Raw genomic sequence first — 20,499 nt, forward strand, 5'->3', positions numbered from 1 at the left:
GGACGCGGAGCTGAGGGTCAAGGCGCCTCACGCCCCGTGAAGGCAGGATTAGGACTAAAGCCGGCCGAGCAGCCTGCTTCGGCTCTTAAACCTCAGCGAGGCCGTTGAGAAGAGCGGCAGCCGCCAGGCAACTCCCTGCGGGTGTCAACCCACCGGCGAGGCTCCCTCTGGGCAGCCTCCGCTGTCTATCTTGCCCCCCCGCCGCCGCCGCCGCTTCCACCCAACAAGGATCAGGATGCCGGCGGTGCTTAAATACAATTCACAAAATGGGTGGTTTGAGTTTTTAATGCACCTTTTGAAAACGGGTCCAAGAAAGCGGAAAGGAGCCCCCGGGGTCAAGGGAAGGCCCCTGGGGAGCCCGGCCGGTCAGGCGTCGGTGCCCTCCGGTTGAAGAGCTGGGCCGGGGGAGGGCGCGGGTGTCTTCCTCGGAAGCTGAACCCGGGCTGGCCCCTCCGCCCGTCCTTCTCTGCCGGGAGAGCTTCGAGGAAGACTCCCCGGGGGAAGGGAGGGAGGGAGGGGGCGGCCTCAGCTCCAGCCCTGCCTCCCCCGGGGCCCGCCGTCCAGCCGGCCGGAGCCTCGCTCAGCGCCTCTCCCGCTTCCCCCTTCTTTGCAGGGGTCGGGCCGCCTGCGGCAGCCATGGAGCCTCTGGCCGCCGCCAGTCAGCTGGGAGCGGGGCGCGAGTCTGGCTCCTCCTCCTCGTCGTCCTCGTCCTCAGCCTCGTCCTCTTCCTCGTCCTCCCCTCACTCCAAGCAGGAGCTGCAGCCCTACGCCGGCTCCAGCCCGCTGAAGCCCAACCAGGTGGGCGAGACCTCGCTCTACGGCGTGCCCATCGTGTCGCTGGTCATCGACGGGCAGGAGCGCCTCTGCCTGGCGCAGATCTCCAACACGCTGCTCAAGAACTACAGCTACAATGAGATCCACAACCGTCGGGTGGCGCTGGGCATCACCTGCGTGCAGTGCACGCCGGTGCAGCTGGAGATCCTGCGCCGGGCCGGCGCCATGCCCATCTCGTCGCGCCGCTGCGGCATGATCACCAAGCGCGAGGCCGAGCGGCTCTGCAAGTCCTTCCTGGGCGAGCACAAGCCGCCCAAGCTGCCCGAGAACTTCGCCTTCGACGTGGTGCACGAGTGCGCCTGGGGCTCGCGGGGCAGCTTCATCCCGGCGCGCTACAACAGCTCCCGCGCCAAGTGCATCAAGTGCAGCTACTGCAGCATGTACTTCTCGCCCAACAAGTTCATCTTCCACTCGCACCGCACGCCCGACGCCAAGTACACGCAGCCCGACGCGGCCAACTTCAACTCCTGGCGCCGCCACCTCAAGCTCAGCGACAAGGGCGCCGCCGACGACCTCAGCCACGCCTGGGAGGACGTCAAGGCCATGTTCAACGGCGGCACCCGCAAGCGGACCTTCTCCCTGCACGGCGGCGGCTCCTCCTCCTCGGCGGCCAAGAGCGCCCTACACCCGCCGCCGCCCTCCTCTGCCGACCTGGCGCCGGTGCACAAGAGCCTGCGCTGCAGCGGCGGGGCCGACGAGCCTCCCGGGACGGAGCGGGGGGCGCTGGGCTTGCCTGCGGTGGCGCACGGCCCGGCCGCGGCCGCCGTGAGGAGCTACCCGGTCATCCCGGTGCCCAGCAAAGGTTTCGGGATGCTGCAGAAGCTGCCTCCGCCGCTCTTCCCGCCGCCCTACGGCTTCCCCGCCGCCGCCTTCGGCTTGTGCCCCAAGAAGCAGGAGGACTCCCTCGGAGGGCCCGGCGGGGACCCGGGCAAGGCGGCCGCCCTGACGCCGGGCATGTTCTGGGCCCCGCCGCATCCCCCGCCGCCCCAGCCGCCGGTCCCGCCGCCCCAGCACCCCGGCGCGGGCGGGGTCAAGGAGGGCGGCGTCTACCCGTCCTTCCCCATGTTCTGGCCGGCCTCGGGGAGCCTCCCGGTCCCTCCCTATCCCGCCCAGAGCCAGGCCAAAGCGGCCGCCACCGCCGTAGTGGTCGCTGCCGCCGCCGCCGCTGCAGCCGCCGCCGCCGCCGAACCGCTGGGCCTCCGCGGCCACGTGGAGCTGGAGGGCTCGGAGCCGTCGGGCAGCGAGCGGAGCAGCGCCACCCCGCAGGAGGGCTCCGGCGCCGGCGAGGCCGACCGCTGCCCCAGCGCCCTCTCCAGAGCCACGGCGGCGGCCCTGGGCGGGGAGGAGGAGCGCTCCGGGGACGAGGCCCTACTGGCGCCCCTGCCGCTGCCCAGGAAAGGCAGCTACCTCTCGGCCTTCCGCCCGGTGGTGAAGGACGCCGAGAGCATCGCCAAACTCTACGGCACCCGGGAGGTTTACGGCGGCCCGCGGGGCTGCCCAGGCTACCTCTCCCCGGACTTCCTCAGTGAGGGCAGCTCCAGCTACCGCTCCCTCTCTCCCGGCAACGAGACGGCGGGCGAGCCCGATGTGGACGTGGAGTCGAACCGCTTCGGCGAGGACGAAGACGAGGAGGAAGAGGCGCCGGCCGGAGACGGGCAGCCCTCCCCGCCCACGCCGCAGCTGCTCCTGCCCGAGGCGGACGAGGCTCTTGCGGCAGCCCCGCCGGGAGGAGGCCTGGCCGCAGCCGAGAAGGCGGCGGAAGCGGAGGAGACGCCTTCGGAGAGGACCGGCAGCCGGGCTGGCTACGAGGTGCGTGGGGAAGGGAAGGGAAGGGGGAAAGGGCGCTTGGAAAGCCGAGTGGTGGAGGCTCTACAAAGGGCCGCTAGAGGAAGGGGGGAAACCCCAAAGCAGGTCGAAGGAGGCCGGCCAGGGATTCCTGCTGCTGGGGCAGGGGGAGGCCCGCACTTTTCGCTGCTCCTTTGGGGAATGAAGTGGGCATCTCCTTTGGCTGGGTTGTGCCACCAGGCCGAGATCCCCTGGAACATCCCTCCCTCCACAAGCCTGTCCCCTAATGTGTTGTGTGTGTGTGTCGAGTCAGTGTTGACTTCTGGGACTTCTTGGAGACGTCCCTGCCGTTTTCTTGCCCGTTTTTTAAAAAGAGAGCTTTAAATTATCTACACTATAAATTAGAAGGAGATGATAGCCAAATTGAATTGTTTTGCCTTATCTTGGAGTGGCGGCTCCAAGGTCACCCAACTAACACGGTGTCCACAGCCGCCACCCCCGAAGGGTTTCCTACCCAGGGTTTGAGGCAAATCCTCCAGCAGTCGAATCAGGAACAACCCCCCCCTCCCCGCCGCGTGTTCCTTCCCCGGGCCCAGCCGAATTGGTGAGTTTATTCCAGTGTTTCCCAAACTTGGCAACTTGAAGATATCTGGACTTCAACTCCCAGAATTCCTCAGCCAGCGAATGCTGGCTGGGGAATTCTGGGAGTTGAAGTCCAAATATCTTCAAGTTGCCAAGGTTGGGAAACACTGGTTTGTTCTAACTTGCCATGGCGGAGCGGCGTTTCAGCACCACGATCAGCTCCAGCCCCGGCCGGCCTCGGGAATCCTTGAAGGCCGTGAGCTCGCTGGTTGGAGACCCCGCAGGAAGCCCAGCCTCTCTTTTAAAATGCAGCTGCTTTTAATCGCCTTGCACTGAAAAAGCCAGGCAGGGCAATGGAGGCAGAGGTGGGCTGCTAAGGTGGAACGGGGACGTGTTCTCGCCCCGGTGGCTCTGAGTGCTGGAGGAGTCCAGCGCAATTCTGCCACTGCTCCTGGGCAGGTAGCAAAATTATTAGAAATTATTAGAAAACAATGTTGAAAGAATATATTTAATTAAAGGAAATGGGTCATTCCAAAAGAGGTGAGAGTCACTAATAAAGAAGGGGGAGAAAGTCAATTCAAAAGTACAATAAAGTCAATTCAAAAGTACAATAAAGTCAAGGCATGAATTGGCTTTAATGCTAGGTTTTCTTTCCCAGATGGTAGCGTAGATTGAAAACGGAATTGTCAGGTGGGTTTTAACTTTTTCAGGACAGGGAGTCCTTGATTTAATCCATAATTGAGCCTTGGAAATCTGGTTTTTGAGTCGTTGCAATCATTAGCTGGCCATGTGGGGGTATCTTGGGGGTGGAGGGATTTTCCTGGGTGACCCAGCATTCACTGGCAGGTAGAAACCACGGCGCCCCTGCGTTTCCGCGCGAGATTTAGCTACCTGCCCAGGTGCAGTAGCGTAATTGCGCTGGACTCCGCTAGCACTCTCAGCCACCGTTCCACCTTAGCAGCCCACCTCTGAATGGAAATCTGGGGGGGCAGGCGGGGGTTGTTTCTGCTGGGGACCGGCTCCAAAGCCTACTGGAGAGATAGGGGAGGAGGAGGCGAAGGAGCAGAAGAGCGCAGGGGACACCCGAGGGCAGGAGGGGAAGGCGAGAGCAGCGCCCGATCCATGGGGCCTTTTTCAGCCCAAATCGGGGCCTTAAAAAAGTATTTAGGGAGCTTCCCTACAGGATGTTCTTTGTATGTGTTTGTGTGTGTGTGTGAGAGAGAGAGAGAAAGTTCTCTCCCGTGTCTGAATTGGAGCTCCTTAGCTCCGTTCTGGCCATTTCCTAGTGCTATTGCTAACATGTTGGTAATCCGCCCTGAGTCTAAGGAGAAGGGCGGCATTAAAAAAAATCAATCGACCAACCAACCAACCAATCAATCAATCAATCAATCAAATAAATAAATAAATAAATAATGAATAAATGAATGAATAAATGAATGGATAAATGAATGAATAAATGAATGGATAAATGAATGAATAAATGAATGAATAAACAAACAAACAAATAAATAAATAAATAAATAAATAAATAAATAAATAAATAAATAAATAAATAAATAAATAAATAAATAAATAAATAAATAAATAAATAAATAAATAAATAAATAAATATATTTCCGGGTAGTTCTGGCCATCCCAGCCTTTGTCCAGAAGACGGTAAGCTTCCAATTTCTACATCCATCAAATTTCCCGCTGTTCCCATTTGAACAGGGGAAATTTGGAGTCAGGTCCGCAGATGTAAAGAGGAAGAGAGTCTAAACCCGGAGTTTACCTTGGAGCGGATTGAAATACGATTCCTGGGGTTGGCTGGTAGTGGTCACGACACGGCGGGGGTGGGACGGGGGGGGGCGACGAGGGGGCTTTTAATGCTGAAGGAGCTCTTAGAATCGAGACTTCTTTGGATCCGGGGAAAGTTACTGTTTTTTCTCTGGAGCAACCAGCAGTGTAATTAAGTTGGGCATCTTCTGGGCTAATCCAGCCTTCCTGGAAGGACCAAGAATTGGAAGGTCGGTGGGTTTTTCTTTCCACCGAACGACTGAAAACGGCTCGGGGGCAAAGCCGAAGAGCCCTCGGCCTCCAATTCAGTCTCTCTTTGAGCTGCGGAGTCTGGATTCGTTTTATTAAGGGGGGGGGGATTCCTGCGCCTGAGCGCCCCGAAGCCCTGGGAAGCCAAGCTAAATTCTGACGGGTCGCTCAGTGGGTCGCGTGCCCTGCCGAACTCTTCCCGTCTTTTTCCTTTGCAGGCCTACTCTTCGGGGAGGGAAGACTGTCCGCAAGGGCTCAAAGCCGCTGTCTCCCTCGGCCCGTCCATCACGCCCTATCACTGCGCCCTGGACAAAAACGGTACGAAGGAGCCGCGGGAAAGACAGCTGGGGGGCTGGACGGAGAAGGAAAACGGGGGCCCTGCCCTAGGTCCGGACCCCACACCCAGAGGTGGGCTATTAAGGGGGGGACATTCCTCGCCCCCGTGGCTCTGAGTGCTAGCAGAGTCCATCGCAATTCTGCCACTGCACCTGGGCAGGTAGCGAAATCGCGCGCACAACGGCAGAATTGCGCTGGACTTTGATAGCACTCAGAGCCACGGGGCGGGGGGGGGCAGCACACGGCACCATTCTCCCTAAGCAGCCCACCAGACCCGCTAGACGTGGTCTCCTCGGGAAGCGGAGGTCTTTCAGGACCAGCCCACCCCCACCCCCGCCTGGCCGTGGGAGAGGAGTCTTTCTTGATTTGGGTCAGCCGGGGACGCCCCTTGGCCCTTATTTTAAGGAGAGGGAGCGCCCCCTCCCTCACTAACAAAGCCGGGCCTGGACCTGAACCCCCCCCCCCCCCCAATTCCCAACCCACACTCATTTGTTCGGGTCAGGCTTGCGACAGGACGCTGCTTATGGGAATGGCGGGCCGGGGGAGTTTATGGGTCCTGGAACGGCGGCGAGCTCCTTCCCAGGGCGGTGGGTGAGTCCTTTCTCGGCCGACTCAAATGCGGTGGGCCGAGGCGAACTCCGCGTCCTCAACAGCGCTTCCTTGGCTTTCCAAAGACCCAGAGCACGAAGACAATCACTCGGCCGCAGAGGAGCTGGAAAGCAAGAAAATCTCCCCGAAGCAAAGAAGCGCCCCACAGCCCAGCCCGACGCACGCCGAGCGAGGTAAAAAAGGGGGAAGGGTCTTCATCGGCCCTTGAGGGCAGGGGGAGAGGAAAGAGGGCCGCCTTTGCAGAAGGCCAGATTGACCCCGAGGGGTGCACCGAAGGGGAGCAGTCGAGGTGGGACTAGTTGGTCAGGATAACCAAGTTGAGCAGCTATGGTGGCAAAGGCGCCGAGGGCTGCAGCCAACAAACCCAGTTAATTGAAAATGCACTGATCAAAAAAATAAAGGGAACACTTAAACAACACAATAACTCCAAGGAAATCAAACTTCTGTGAAATCAAACTGTCCACTTAGGGAGCAACATTGATTGAGAATCAATTTCACGTGCTGTTGTGCACATTCAACTTTGTACAGAACAAAGTATTCAATGAGAATATTTCATTCATTCAGATCTGGGATGGGTTCTTTGAGTGTTCCCTTTATTTTTTGAGCAGTATAGAAAACTAGGTTCAGTTAAGCGCAGACCGAACTCAGCCACCCAATGCCGAGAGTCCGAGATCTGCCCCCCAGCGGCCGCGGAGCCTTTTCTGCAGCCTGACACCCGAGTTCCGGCTAGAGGAGGGGGGAAGAGAGACCTTGCCTTCATAGGAAAGAAGGAACTCTGCTTAAGCGCCGGTGACATTGTGCGTGGAAAAGAGGGCTGGGGGAGGGTTCTCCCGAGCTTATTAAAGGACTGCCAGTTCCATTGACCACGCTGTCGGGGAATGATGGGAGATGGAATATGCCGGGATCCGTCTAGATCGAAACATTTAAGGACATGACCGAAACGTGGTTTTTTTTTTATTTTTTTATTATTATTATTATTATTATTGTCGTCGTCATCGTCGTCGTCGTCGTCATCACCATCATCATCATCACCACCACCACCACCATCATCATCATCATCATCATCATCATCATCATCATCATCATCATTATTATTATTATTATTATTATTATTATATTAGATTTGTATGCCACCCCTCTCTGCAGACAAATCTGTTCAAGGTGAAATAAGATTCAGGTTCAGGAGGGAAGTGTTTTTAATAGGAAAGTGAACACAAGAACAAGGGGGTAAAATCTGAGGTTAGCTGGGGGGAAATCAGAAGCAACGTGAGAAAATATTATTTGACTGAAAGAGCAGTTGATGCTTGGAACAAACTTCCAGCAAACGTGGTTGGTCAATCCACAGGAACTGAATTGAAACATGCCTGGGATAAACATAGATCTATCCTAAGATAAAATACCGATACAGGAAATAGTATAAGGGCAGACTAGATGGACCATAAGGTCTTTTTCTGCCGACAATCTTCTAATCTACCTTTCTAGATTCCCTGGTTCGCTCGCGTATTCCTGAGGTTAGTTGAGTGGGGGACTTGAAATGCAGAAAAGAGACTGCGTTTTGCGTGTCGGTGGCCGAGGGACAGGGCCGGGCTGTGGGGAAGAGGGGAGGGAGAACTGCGGGGATCCACCCAGACGTGGGCTGCTAAGGTGGAAGAGTGACGTGTGCTCGCCCCCGTGGCAATGAGTGCTAGCGGAGTCCAGCGCAATTACGCGACTGCACATGGGTAAGTAGTAAAATCGCGCGCGGACACGCAGGTGCGCTGATACTAGCGGAGTCCTGCGCAATTCTGTTAGTGCAGCTGGGTAGGTAGTGATTTCGCTACCTGCCCAGGTGCTCTAGCAGAATTGCGCTGGACTCCGCTAGCGCTCCGGGCCATGGGAGCGAGCACCCCTCACTTTTCCACCTCATCTCTGCGAGAGTCGTTCTAGAATCCACCTTAGTTTCTTCGTTTTTATCCCGTCTTTCCTCGCGCCAAATGCCAAAAGTCATTTAAAGCCCTACAAACTAAAACAACAACAACAAAACTATGTCAACAAGAGAAAGGGCAAAATGCCTTTAATAGGATCTAGCAAAACCATAGGTTCGAATCCAGCGTCAACCACTGTAGGGAAAGCCCGAAGGAGAATAGGCAAAATAAATGAAAGGCGGGATTCGGTTCTCCAGGAGTCATTAGGCCTGCTTTGGGGGGGGGGGGGGGGGGGGGGGAGGCCTGGACTAATGACGGCCTATCCCCACGTGAACTAGATTTCACGTGAATCTACAGCCTTCCTCTAAGGATTTCCCGTTTTTAGCCCTGGGGAGGCAAAGGGACCTCTTGGCCCTACCAAAGCGGGTGTGTCCCTCTTGGGGGGGGGGGGGGTTCGGGAGAGAAGAGGAGGGAAAAGGGGTCCAGGGCGGGACCGAATTTCGGGATTTCTCTCCTTCCTTCTCAGGTGAGGAAGTGACCATCCTCGACGTCACTGGGACCCCGTTGGGAGAGAAGGACCTGGGCGCTTTGGCCAGAGGTAAGGGCCTGGGCTTTGGGATGGAGGTAGCCCCGGCCCCCCAAGTGGGCTGCTAAGGTGCTCGCCCCCCGTGGCTCGGAGGGCTAGCGGAGTCCAGCGCAATTCGGCCACTGCACCTGGGCAGGTAGCCAAATTGCGCGGGGACACGCAGGGGCACCCTTCTCCAGGTGCAGTAGCAGAATTGCGCTGGATTCCACTACCCCTCCGAGCCACGGGGGGAGACCACCTTAGCAGCCCACCTCTGCCCCCCCCCAGCGCCAGTCACTTGCGCGGGGGCTCCTCTGAAGAAAAGGGAGGGAAGCGACTTTGTCACCGCGAGAATCCAAGGCCGCCCTTCCAAACCAGGAGGCGGAGAGGGGATCTTTCCCAAAGGATTCCGCGCAGTCCCGCTTTTCCGCGGTTCAGCCCCTTCTGGCGCTGCGCCTGCCTTTAAGTCAGCGGCTTTTCTGCCCCAAGGAAGCCTCAGGATACCGACTGTGCTGGAGGCATCCATTGGTCCGCCTGAACGACGGGCTTGATCCGGGCGCCTTCTCCAGCGTTTCAGTTTAGGTTGCAGAGGCTCTTGGCTTCTGACCTCAGGATAGAAGACCACCCGGAGATCTGTGAAATTTAGGATCTCAACGAAACACCCCACAAGCAGAACTCCCATAACTGGAAGATGCCCCTGAAGTCATCCCAAGTCGAACTGAAGTCAAGGGGTTTATTTATTCATTTTTAAAGGATCTTGGCATTCCCACTGCTCTGTGGCTGCGCAGTTTAAGGAGGGGGGGGGGGCAAACTGTGAGAAAAGAGAGTCGTGAAAGCGCTGAGCCTGGAGGCTCAGAGCAGGAATCCGTGGGGTCCCCGCAGGACATGGGTGGTAGGGCGTATTTGCAGGGGTTCCTTGTCCCACCGGCTATCGCAGCTCTAGGATGGTGGGGAAGTTGGCAGCTCGGGCCTCATAGAAATTTATTGGGGAGGGTGGTGGTGTCTCTATTGCTATAATAATGAATGTCCGGAGTGGGGCAGTCTTTGGAGCCGGTGGCTTGTTCGGATTGTCCTACCAGGGGCCGATGAAGGCCAGGCCTGGTCAGTTATGTCTCCCTGGGATACAACTCGCGTTTGAAAGGAGCCCCCACAAAGTCTAAGAAAGGGGAAAAAAGAATTTATTTGGAAACGGAGATCTTCTAGCTAGAGTAGTAGACTATAGTGAGGTCATCCTGTAATGCAAAACTCCCTCGCCCGAGAGAGGGGGGCTCCTGGTAGTTTCCATCATTCGGAAGGGAACCGACACTGGATTTTGACGGGGGGGGGAGGAGGGGGAAATCCCCTCTTTTAGAACCTACCTTCCAGCTATAGCATTTACAGGTGGTCTCCCATCCTCACCTAAATCTTTCTAAACTTGTTCGGCTTTTCAAGATCAGCTGAGGTCAATTGACCTGGGAGGCTGGCGACCCCGTCTGTGCAAATAAACAAATGTCCTTATGCATCTCTACAGGGAAGTGAAAATTATATACTGCTCAGGGGAAAAAAATAAAGGGAACACTTAAAAAACAGAATATAACTCCGAGTAAATCAAATTTCTGTGAAACCAAACTGTCCACTTAGGAAGCAACACTGATTGACAGTCAATTTCACATGCAAATGGAGTAGTTGTGCAAATGAAATATTCAATGAGGGTATTTCATTCGTTCAGATCTAGGATGTGTTATTTGAAGGCTCCTTTTATTTATTTTTTGGAGCAGTAAATTTCCCCTTGAATGGGGGAGGAGGCCTTTTCTAATTCCTCCATGGAAAGAGGCCTCGATTTCAGGGACCCCTTAAGCAGATCTACCTCGCCCTGACACACACACACACCCTCCAAACTGCCATTATTCCTCCTTCTCCGCCAACAGACGAGCTGCAAAGGCTTCTCCTGGAGCAGATGGATCTCAGGAAGAAATTGGAACGGGAATTCCAGAGTCTCAAAGGTACCCCCACCCCTTCCTTCCTCTCGCGGTCTCTTCCAGAAGACGGGGTTTTTTTTCCCCCAAACGGGCCTGCACTGGGTGGCACCGATCCTGCCTGCCGGGTTGCGAAAAGGAGGCTCTTCGGAGAGGGGACGGCGGGCAGGGGAAGTCCGGAGGGGGAAAGGCCTCGGCTTCTTGGTCCTCTGTTGGTTTCCTGGGCGGAGACGCGGGCAGAGATGGGGCCTCCCACCCATCCTGGAGCAACAGCAGAGGTGGGCTGCTTAAGGTAACCTGTGCTCACCCCCTGTGGCTCTGAGTGCTAGCGGAGTCCAGCACAATTCTGGCATTGCACCTGAGCAGGGAGCGAAATCGGGCGTGGATACGCAGGTACGCCGCACCTGCGTATCCACGTGCGATTTCGCTCCCTGCCCAGGTGCAGTGCCAGAATTGCGCTGGACTCCGCTAGCACTCAGAGCCACTGCCTGTCACCTCCATCCTGATGCCCCCCTCCCCTCCTCGCTGCCCGCAGATAACTTCCAGGACCAGATGAAGCGCGAGCTGGCCTATCGAGAAGAGATGGTGCAGCAGCTGCAGATCGTGCGGGGTGAGGAAGGGAGCGAGGCTGCCGGGCTGGAAGGGGGATGGAGGAGGGGGGTGCACGGAGAGGCCACTCCCTTGCCGGCCCCGCCCGAGCCGCTCTTGTCCTCCGCAGATACCCTTTGCAACGAGCTGGACCAGGAACGGAAGGCCCGCTACGCCATCCAGCAGAAGCTCAAAGGTAGGTGTCTTTCCAGGGAGCCCCCGAGAGCGACGGCGTTTCGCAGGGCCCGAAGCAGCTGGCAGAACTGGTTCCCGGCCCTCCTGGCCAGGCCAAGGGACCTCAGGGGGCCGCTAAGCTTTCCCGCGCCCTCAGCATCAGCCTTGGGTCACCTGCCTGCCCTTTGACTCACCTGCTTAAGTGCTAGCGGTTTAGTTGGGTAACTGTCAGCGCCCCAAATAGCATCTGGGAAATATACTGCTGGGAAAAAAAATAAAGGGAACACTTAAACAACACAATATAACTGCAAGTAAATCAAACTTCTGTGAATGTTAATGGGAGTCTTTTAAAATTAGAATTTCTTAAGCATTGTTTTTATGTATACTAATTGGATTGGATTGATTTATTATTGGGGGTTTTTGTATAAATTGTGAGCCACCTCGTCCTTGGAGAGGGGTGGCATCCAAATCCAAATCCAAATCAATCAATCAATCAATCAATAAACAAACAAACAAACAAATAAAACTGTCCACTTAGGAAGCAACACTGATTGACAGTCAATTTCATTTTGTCATCAGCCCATTCAACTTTGTACAGAACAAAGTATTCAATGAGAAGATTTCATTCATTGGGATCTAGGATGTGTTCTTTGCGTGCTCCCTTTATTTTTTTTGAGCAGTGTAAATTAGATTCTAATCCAATTCTCTCACCCAAGGTTCCATTTATTAACAGAGCCACGTTGGTCACGCCTTTGCCAATCTCCATACTAACTTCCTTCCAGTTCCCCACCCAGGTTAAGGTTCATCCCCCATCCCCACACCCACAAGTTCATCACGAGGACCAGTCCGAGTGCAGGGGTTCCTCTTTACTTCCCTTAATGCAGAACAAAAGATGACCTTGGACTTTTAAGATGACCTTGGATTTGTTGTGGCTAGGAACTATCCCTCTCATGCAGTGGGTTCTCAACCTTTTTAATGCCGCGAGCCCTTAATACAGTTCCTCCTGTTGTGGTGACCCCCAACCATAAGTCTAGCGCCAATTCTCCCAATAGAGCTTGAAGCTGATTGGCAGGAAGGTCAGAGGGACACCCCCACTGTCAACGCCTGATTGGTCGGATTGTAAAAATATGTTCCAAGGCGCCAGAATAGAAGCTTTAGTTCCTAACACCCTGGAAAATTTGTCTTTTCCCATGATTCTTAGGCGACCCCTGTGAAACAGCTGTTCGACCCCCAAAGGGGTCCCGACCCCCAGGTTGAGAACCACTGTTTTAGAGCAACTACCACTCCCAGATCCCCTAATACTATTCTACCGTGGCAGGCCAAAGTCTCTAGCTCCACAGGGTGGCTTTCGACCCGACAGTAACGAAACTCAACTGCAAGGAAAAAGCCCAGCTGCAAGAGCCCCCAGGAACCCACCTTTCAACTCCCGAGTTAGGCACTTTGTTAGCATTCACCCCCTTAAGCCCCTTGTGCAGAAACAGTTGTAAGACGTTGGGTGGGGGGGCTTTTAGGTGCCCCGGGGAGGAGACCAGTTAACCAACCTCGCTCACCCGGGGAAGAAAAGTTGCCAAATCCGATGTCGGCCCAACTCACTTTGAGGGGGGGGGGGGGCAGAGATGGGCTGCTAAGGTGGAAGAGTGACGTGTGCTCGCCCCCGTGGCTCTGAATGCTAGCCGAGTGCAGCACAATTCTGCCACTGCACCTGCGCAGGTAGCAAAATGGTGCACGCAGCGTCAGCCTTCTCCAGGTCCCATCAACTAGACCAGTGTTTCCCAACCTTGGCGACTTGTAGATATTTGGACTTCAACTCCCAGAATTCCCCAGCCAGCGAATTCCGGGAGTTGAAGTCCAAATACCTCCAAGTTGCCAAGGTTGGGAAACACTGAACTAGACAACTTCGCTTGGCAGGGCCTAGGGGAAGAGCCTTCTCTGTAGAGGCCCCGGCCCTCTGGAATCATCTCCTCCCAGAGATTCGCACTGCCCCCACCCTCCTCGCCTTCTGCAAGAGTCTTAAAACCTATTTAAGCCGCCAGGCTTGGGGTCACTAGACCCCAGCCTCTGGCCAAGGAATGTGTGGTATGTTTGTGCTTTGAATCTGAAAGAATGAGTTTTAATGTTTTAGCTTTTTTAGAATCCGATATTTTATTTATTTATTTTTATTTATTTATTGGATTTGTATGCCGCCCCTCTCCGTAGACTCTGGGAGGGCACCGTGGGACAGCAGAGTGGGACTTTTTAGATTCGTTATTTATATTATTTGGATCAGATTTGTTATTGTATGTTGTTTTTTACTGATGTGTTGTGAGCCGCCCCAACTCCACGAGAGGGGCGGCATACATGTCCAATTAATAAATAACGAATACAGTAATTGATCTTGCTGGAGGGATGCTCGGCCCGGGCAGCGGCTGTTGCAGGGAAGGGGGGCGGGCGGGCAGGCGGGGGGGGGAGGGCGGGCGAATACCGGGCTGCTAAGAGGAGGGGCGCTCGGGGGGGGGGCTCGGTGCCTGCGGGGAGTGACGACCCCCCCTTCTTCTCCTGTCCCTCGCAGAGGCCCACGATGCGCTGCACCACTTTTCCTGCAAGATGTTGACCCCTCGCCACTGCGCCGGCAACTGCTCCTTCAAGCCCCCCTTGTTGCCCCAGTGAGCCCCCCCGGCCCCTCCCTCGGGGGACTCCTTGGACGGGGAGGGGCGCCGGCGAGATGCGAGGCCTGGACCGCATCCAGCAGAGACGCTTGTAAATAGACCGAGGAGGAGCGCGGTCAGAGGGACGGACTTCTCTCCCGGTCGTCGTGTAAATAGAAGTGGCGCCGGATTGGATCGGGACCTGGAAGGCCAGCGAGACTGCCGAAGGGCCGGGACGGGACGGGCAAAGGGGGCAGACTCAGCAAGCTCGCGAGGACCGGGGCGAGGGTCTCTCTCTTCCCCAGATGGGGGCCGGGAAGGGCTCGCCCGGAGGTCCCCTCCGAGGGGCGACGTGCAATGGCTAGCAACGCGGTTGCGTCCCCCTCCTTCCTCGCCCCCGCCGGTCTCGACTCTTCCTTCCTTCCTTCCTTCCTTCCTTCTTTCCTTCCTTCCCTTCTTCCTACCTTCCTTCCTACCTTCCTTCCTTCCTTCTCTTTTATTCCTTCCTTCCTTCTTTCCTACCTTCCCTCCTTCCTTCCACCTTTCCTTCCTTCTTTCCTACCTTCCCTTCTTCCTCCCTTCTCTTTTCTTCCTTCCTTCCTCTCTTCCTTTTTCTTCCTTCCTTCCTTCTTTACTACCTTCCTTCATAGTTCCCTCTAAGCTGAGCAGTGAGCAATCGCTCACTTAAAAATCACCATCAACTCAGAGTTTTTCAAACCTGCCCAGAAGCCAAGAGGGAAAAAGTGAGAGGGAAAGAGTGCCGCCCAGTCCCGAAGGGACTGCCGCTCAGACACTATACTTTTCCGCCCACACCAGAAAAAAATTAGAGGGGACATTGCCTTCCTTCCCTCCCTCCTTCCTTCCCTCCCTCCCGCAAACGGTCGATGCAGCGAAGCACTTTAAAGGCGGGGCGGCTCCCCAAGGGACCCCGGAGGCTCCGCCCGCCCCTCGGAGCGGAGGGAGGGGGAGGCTCGCCCCGAGAAAGTCCCGCTCTGCTGTCCCACGGCTCCCACCCCTTTTAATAAAAACCGACTTTGAAAGAAAGCCCCGCTGCCAGGCAGTCGCCTCCGCTTGAGCTGCGCGGGGCCCGCTGTCCTGGCCCGGGACCGGCCAGACCACTCGCCGCACCTCGGACCCACCAGGAGCAGAAAATGTCGGGGAGAGAAGGCAGCCTCGGCGCAGGATCAGGCTCAAACACTCCCTGGCGCCCCCGCCCCAAGCCTGGCCGGACCCTCCTGCCCAGAGGTGGGCTGCTAAGGTGGCACGGGGACTTGTGCTCGCCCCCGTGGCTCTGAGTCCCGTGGCGCCCTTGGGTGTCCGCGCGCGATTTCGCTACCTGCCCAGGTGCAGTAGCATCATTGCGCTGGACTCCGCTAGCACTCAGAGCCCCGGGGGCGAGCCCACTTCTGCTCTTGCCTCTCCAGGTCGGGACCTCCGCTCGAGACCTTGCCCGGCACTGGATCCAAAGGAGGGGCGCCCCAGAGGACTGGGTCCAAGGAGAGCGGGGTCCTGTCTGCGGCGCGGGGTCAATCCTGGAGTAGAACTACCCCTGCCCTCGCTTTCCGTGGGAGGCTGCCGGGCCGATTCAGAGGGTCTAGCTTACAGGCTGGGACGCCGGCGGGTCTTGAGACTCCCCAAAAAGGGGGGATTCCCCTGAGACTTCCTCGTTCCCTCCTCTTCCTCCGCCCTTTAAGCAGCTCCCGAGATCCGAGACTGCAAGGGCTGTGTTTCTCTTCCTGGACAACTGTTGGATCTCTGCATTCCCGAGGGCTGGGGAAGGGGCTTCGGGGGAGGGCTACACTCAGAGGTGGGCTGCTAAGGAAAAAACCGCGCTGAAACACGGGCGCACCTGCATTTCCACGTGCAATTTTGCTACCTGTAATAGCATAATTGCGCTGGACTCCGCTAGCACTCAGAGCACACGTCCCCGGTCTACGTTAGCAGCCCACCTCTGGCTACACTGAATGGTTGGCCTAGGTGAGTTCCTCCGTCCAAGTGATGGATGTTGTCCCAGGTGAGGGTGGGGCGATGGGGAGCTCCAGGGATGGTGGTCGCCGCTGTAGCTGTGGCATCTGGAGAACAGCTAGCCGGAATGCCCAATCTGGGGCTTTCTTCAAAAGGATGATAATAATAATAATAATAATAATAATAATAATAATAATAATAATAATAATAATAATAATGGTGGTGGTGGTGGTGGTGGTGGTGGTGGTGGTGGTGGTGGTGGTGGTGGTGGTGGTGATGATGATGATGATGATAATAACAACAACAATAACAACAACAACAATAATAATAATAACCATAATAATAATAATCATCATCATCATCATCATAAAAATTATTATTAATATCATTATTAATATTATGATGATTATGATGATTATGATGATTATGATGATTATGATTATTATGATTATTATGATTATTATGATTATTATGATTATTATGATTATTATGATTATTATGATTATTATGATTATTATTATTATTATTATTATTATTATTATTATTATTATTATTATTTGTTTAGATTTGTATGCAGCCCCTCTCCAAAGACTCAGGGCGACTCACAACAAATTCCCTTCGGATTGTAAAAGCAAATGCTCCAGAGCCCCAAATCTTTGCAGACTGTATTCAGGTTTTTTCCCTTTTGGGAGGTGGGGGCAACGGGGAGGCAGGAAAAGGAGACCCCCGGAGTAGGCGGGGGAGGGAGCAGAGCGATTTTGGAACCAAAGGCAGGTGTGTATTTTAAAGTCCAATTGCTCACCTGGAGACTTTGAGAAAGAAGGGACCACGATTCAGTGCTCTGTGTTTATCAGACGAGCCTTTGTTTGTTTTGAGTTATGTGCTGTTGTTTTTTTTACATCAGCGAGCATGCAGAAAGAACTTTCTTATTGGCAACTTGGGGATGATCCTCCTATCAGAGTTGAGGACCAAATGCTCTGGAAACGACATTCCCCAGCTCAGATGTCCCCTGAGTGGACCTTATTTATTTATTCATTTATTTATTTTATTAGATTTGTATGCCGCCCCTCTCCGTAGACTCGGGGCGGCTCACAGCAATAATAAGAACAATATACGGTAACAAATCTAATAATAAAAAACTAAAAAAAACCTAATTTAAAAATAAAACATACACACAAACATACCATGCATAAAGTATATAGGCCAGGGGAGATGTCTCAATTCCCCCATGCCTGATGGCAGAGGTGGGTCTTAAGAAGCTTACGAAAGGCAAGGAGAGGAGGGGGCAATCCTAATCTGAGTGGATCTTAATCAAGTAATTAACTTGAACTGACTTGGGGTCCAAAGTGGTGCTGTGACTGCTGCTAGGATTGATTCCTAGAGTTAAACCTACACCCCAAGGGAGGCTCTCGTCCTGCAGGTAGAATGCAATCGAGATGGAAGGGACCTTGGAGATCTTCTAGTCCACCCCTCTGCTCAACCTATTCCAGTGATGGCGAACCTAGGGCACGGGTGCCACAGGTGGCCCGTGGAGCCATATCTGCTGGCACGCGAGCTGTTACCCTAGCGCAGCTCCAACATGCATGTGTGTGCAGGCCAGCTGACTTTTGGCTCGCACAAAGGCTCTGGGAGGGCGTTTTTGGCTTCCAGAGAGCCTCTAGGGGGACAGGGGAGGGCGTTTTCACTCTCCCCACTCCAGGGAAGCCTTTGCAGCCCCAGGAGGGCAAAACACGAGCCTTTTGGGCCCTCTAGAACAGTGTTTCCCAACCTTGGCAACTTGAAGATATTTGGACTTCAACTCCCAGAATTCCCCAGCCAGCGGATGCTGGCTGGGGAATTCTGGGAGCTGAAGTCCAGATATCTTCAAGTTGCCTAGGTTGGGAAACACTGACGTAGAAGATTGACGGCAGAAAAAGACCTCATGGTCCATCTAGTCTGCCCCTCTGGAGGCCAAAAACAGCCTGTTTCCCAACTTCTTGTGGGCACAGTAGCCTCATGTCTCACCCTCCCCAGGCTCCAAAGGCTTTCAGGGCAGCGGAGGAGGGTAAAAACACCCTCCCCATCCCCCAGAGGTTCTCTGGAAGCCAAAAGCGCCCTCCCAGAGCCTCTGTGCAAGCCTAAAATCAGCTGGCTGGCACACACATGCATGTTGGAGTTGAGCTAGGGCAGTGGTTTGCGTGCCGGCAAATATGGCTTTACATGCCACCTGTGGCCCCCATGCCATAGGTTCGCCATCACTGGTCTAGTCTCTTCTTAAAAACCTCCAGTGAAGGAGCGCCCATGATTTCTGATGGCAAGCTGTTCCCCTGGTTAATTGTCCTCACAGTTAGGAAATCTCTCCTGAATTCCAGGTTGCTTCTCTCGTTGGTTCATTTCCAACCATTGTTTCTTGTCCTGCCCTCCAGGGCTTTGGAGAATAATTTGATTCCCTCTTCTTCTTTGAGGTAGTCCTCGAGTTACAACTACTTCTTTAGTGACCGTCCAAACTTGCAACGGTGCTGGACCAAAAGGATTTGAAACCAGTCCTCAGATTTCCAGCCTCCCTGCGGTCATGCTACCTGGGTTTTTGGTTCTGTGTACCTGACCGTACCTGTAGGAACCCACCACTGACTATGGTCAACTTTTGCTCAGGAATACCAATAAAAAAGGTATATAGTGTTCCCTCGATTTTCACGGGGGATGCGTTCCAAGACCGCCCACGAAAGTTGAATTTCCGCGAAGTAGAGTTGCGGAAGTAAATACACTATTTTTGGCTATGAACAGTATCACAAGCCATTCCTTAACACTTTAAACCCCTAAATTGCAATTTCCCATTCCCTTAGTAACCATTTAGATTATTACTCACCATGTTTCTTTATTAAAGTTTATTTTAAAAAATATTTATTAAAGGTGGACAAAAGTTTGGTGATGACATATGACGTCATCGGGCAGAAAAAACGGTGGTATAGGGGGGAAACCCGCAAAGTATTTTTTAATTAATATTTTTGAAAAACCGTGATATAGACTTTTCGCTAAGTTCGAACCCGCAAAAATCGAGGGAACACTGTACATTAACATCATAGGTAGGCGAATGTGAGTTTATCCCACAACGTTCTGGAAATGAAATTACAGGGGGTGGACAAAAATATGGAAACACTTGACTTTTTGGCATCGTAATGTTTGAACATGTTCAAATCAATCAAAACTTGACATATTTTAATGTTTGTTTGTTTTTTATTTCTGTTATTTGATATGTTTTTTTAAACTACCATTTTTAAAAACAGAAATTTAAGGAAATTGGTTATAACCTTCTAGAAAGGGCAGACCTCTCAGACTTTCAAACAGGCCAAATCGTTGGTGCTCGAATGGCAGGCGCTAGTGTAACAGAAAGTGTCCAAATGTTTGGCGTTTCAAGAGGTCGTGTCTCAAAAGTAATGACTGCTTTTGAAAGAGAAGGGAAAACGTCCTCAGCCAAGCACAGGTCTGGTCGAAAGTCGGAAGTTGTCTGAGAGAGACCGTCGGACTCTAAAGCGAATTGTTAGAGCGGATCGCAAGGCCGCAGCTCCTAAAATCACTGCAGAGCTCAATAGACACGTACAGAGCCCAGTTTCCACAAAAACTGTTCGAAGGGAGCTTCACAAGTCTGGATTCCAAATCTGGATTTTCAAAGTGTTTCCATTCTTTTGTCCACCCTCTGTAAATGTAGACCTAAAAATCAATGAATGTGATGGATAATGCAGAGCTTCCTTTAAATTAGTATTTCTTAGCCTCAGTACTGCAGCATTAGACAGAGTGAAGGATAGAAGATCCAGCTCTAATGCCTGCCTGCCCACCGGCCAATCGCAGGCTCAAAGTTCATCTACTCAACCAATTGGCTGTAGAGATCTATAGCAGAGGGCTCCCTTATTAGGCTTAGAAGGCTGATGTACAGCTAGTTAGCAGACAGTTCACAGTTATCATCATCATCGTCATCATCTTTTAATGATGGGTGGAGTCTCAGCAACGGAATGGAGCTAGCAGAGCATTTAGAGGCCAGATGCCCTTCCGGTCGCCAATGAGGAGTTTTGTTCAGCAAATATATTCCCATTGTTCTGCCAGTGTGTCTCAACTGCCCGGAATGACAGGGTAATTAGTCCAGGAAGACACACACCACACGATAAAAGGAAAAGCCAAAACTTTTTATAAACAGAAAAACAGAAACAGCTCCCTTTTTAAATGTCAAAGGGATTTTCTGGTACACACAAGGCACAGGTTAGATGCAGTCCAATTGCTCACCCAATAACTGGGAAATTGAGTCTACGGAAAGGGTCGGCATACAAATCTAATAAATAAATAAATAATAAATAAATAAAGTCCAGAAATTCCACACACACAATCCTGAACAGCAAAAATCATGATCTTGACGAAACAATGAATCAGATAAACTGCCATGAGGCTAAAACACCAGGCTGCACTTTTATCTGTAGCACTACTTACAGCAGCCCCACCCAACCACAGGTGGCCTCATTTTCTCTTGTAATAATCCTTCAGTTGTTGTCTCCTATGCATCATTCTACGCATGCGTGGATGTGTCA

General features: G+C 53.5%; 1 protein-coding gene across 1 annotated transcript; it reads left to right on the forward strand.

The window, feature by feature from the left end:
- Positions 1–636: 636 nt before the first annotated feature.
- SKOR1 (SKI family transcriptional corepressor 1) lies at positions 637–14,003 on the forward strand. The gene is made up of 8 exons (XM_070762104.1): positions 637–2,643; positions 5,445–5,544; positions 6,237–6,344; positions 8,602–8,673; positions 10,548–10,622; positions 11,131–11,205; positions 11,314–11,379; positions 13,906–14,003. The coding sequence occupies exons 1-8, from the start codon at positions 637–639 to the stop codon at positions 14,001–14,003; spliced, it is 2,601 nt and encodes an 866-aa protein (XP_070618205.1).
- Positions 14,004–20,499: the final 6,496 nt, after the last annotated feature.

The sequence above is a fragment of the Erythrolamprus reginae genome, chromosome 10 (assembly GCF_031021105.1).
Source record: "Erythrolamprus reginae isolate rEryReg1 chromosome 10, rEryReg1.hap1, whole genome shotgun sequence".
Classification (NCBI taxonomy): domain Eukaryota; kingdom Metazoa; phylum Chordata; class Lepidosauria; order Squamata; family Dipsadidae; genus Erythrolamprus; species Erythrolamprus reginae.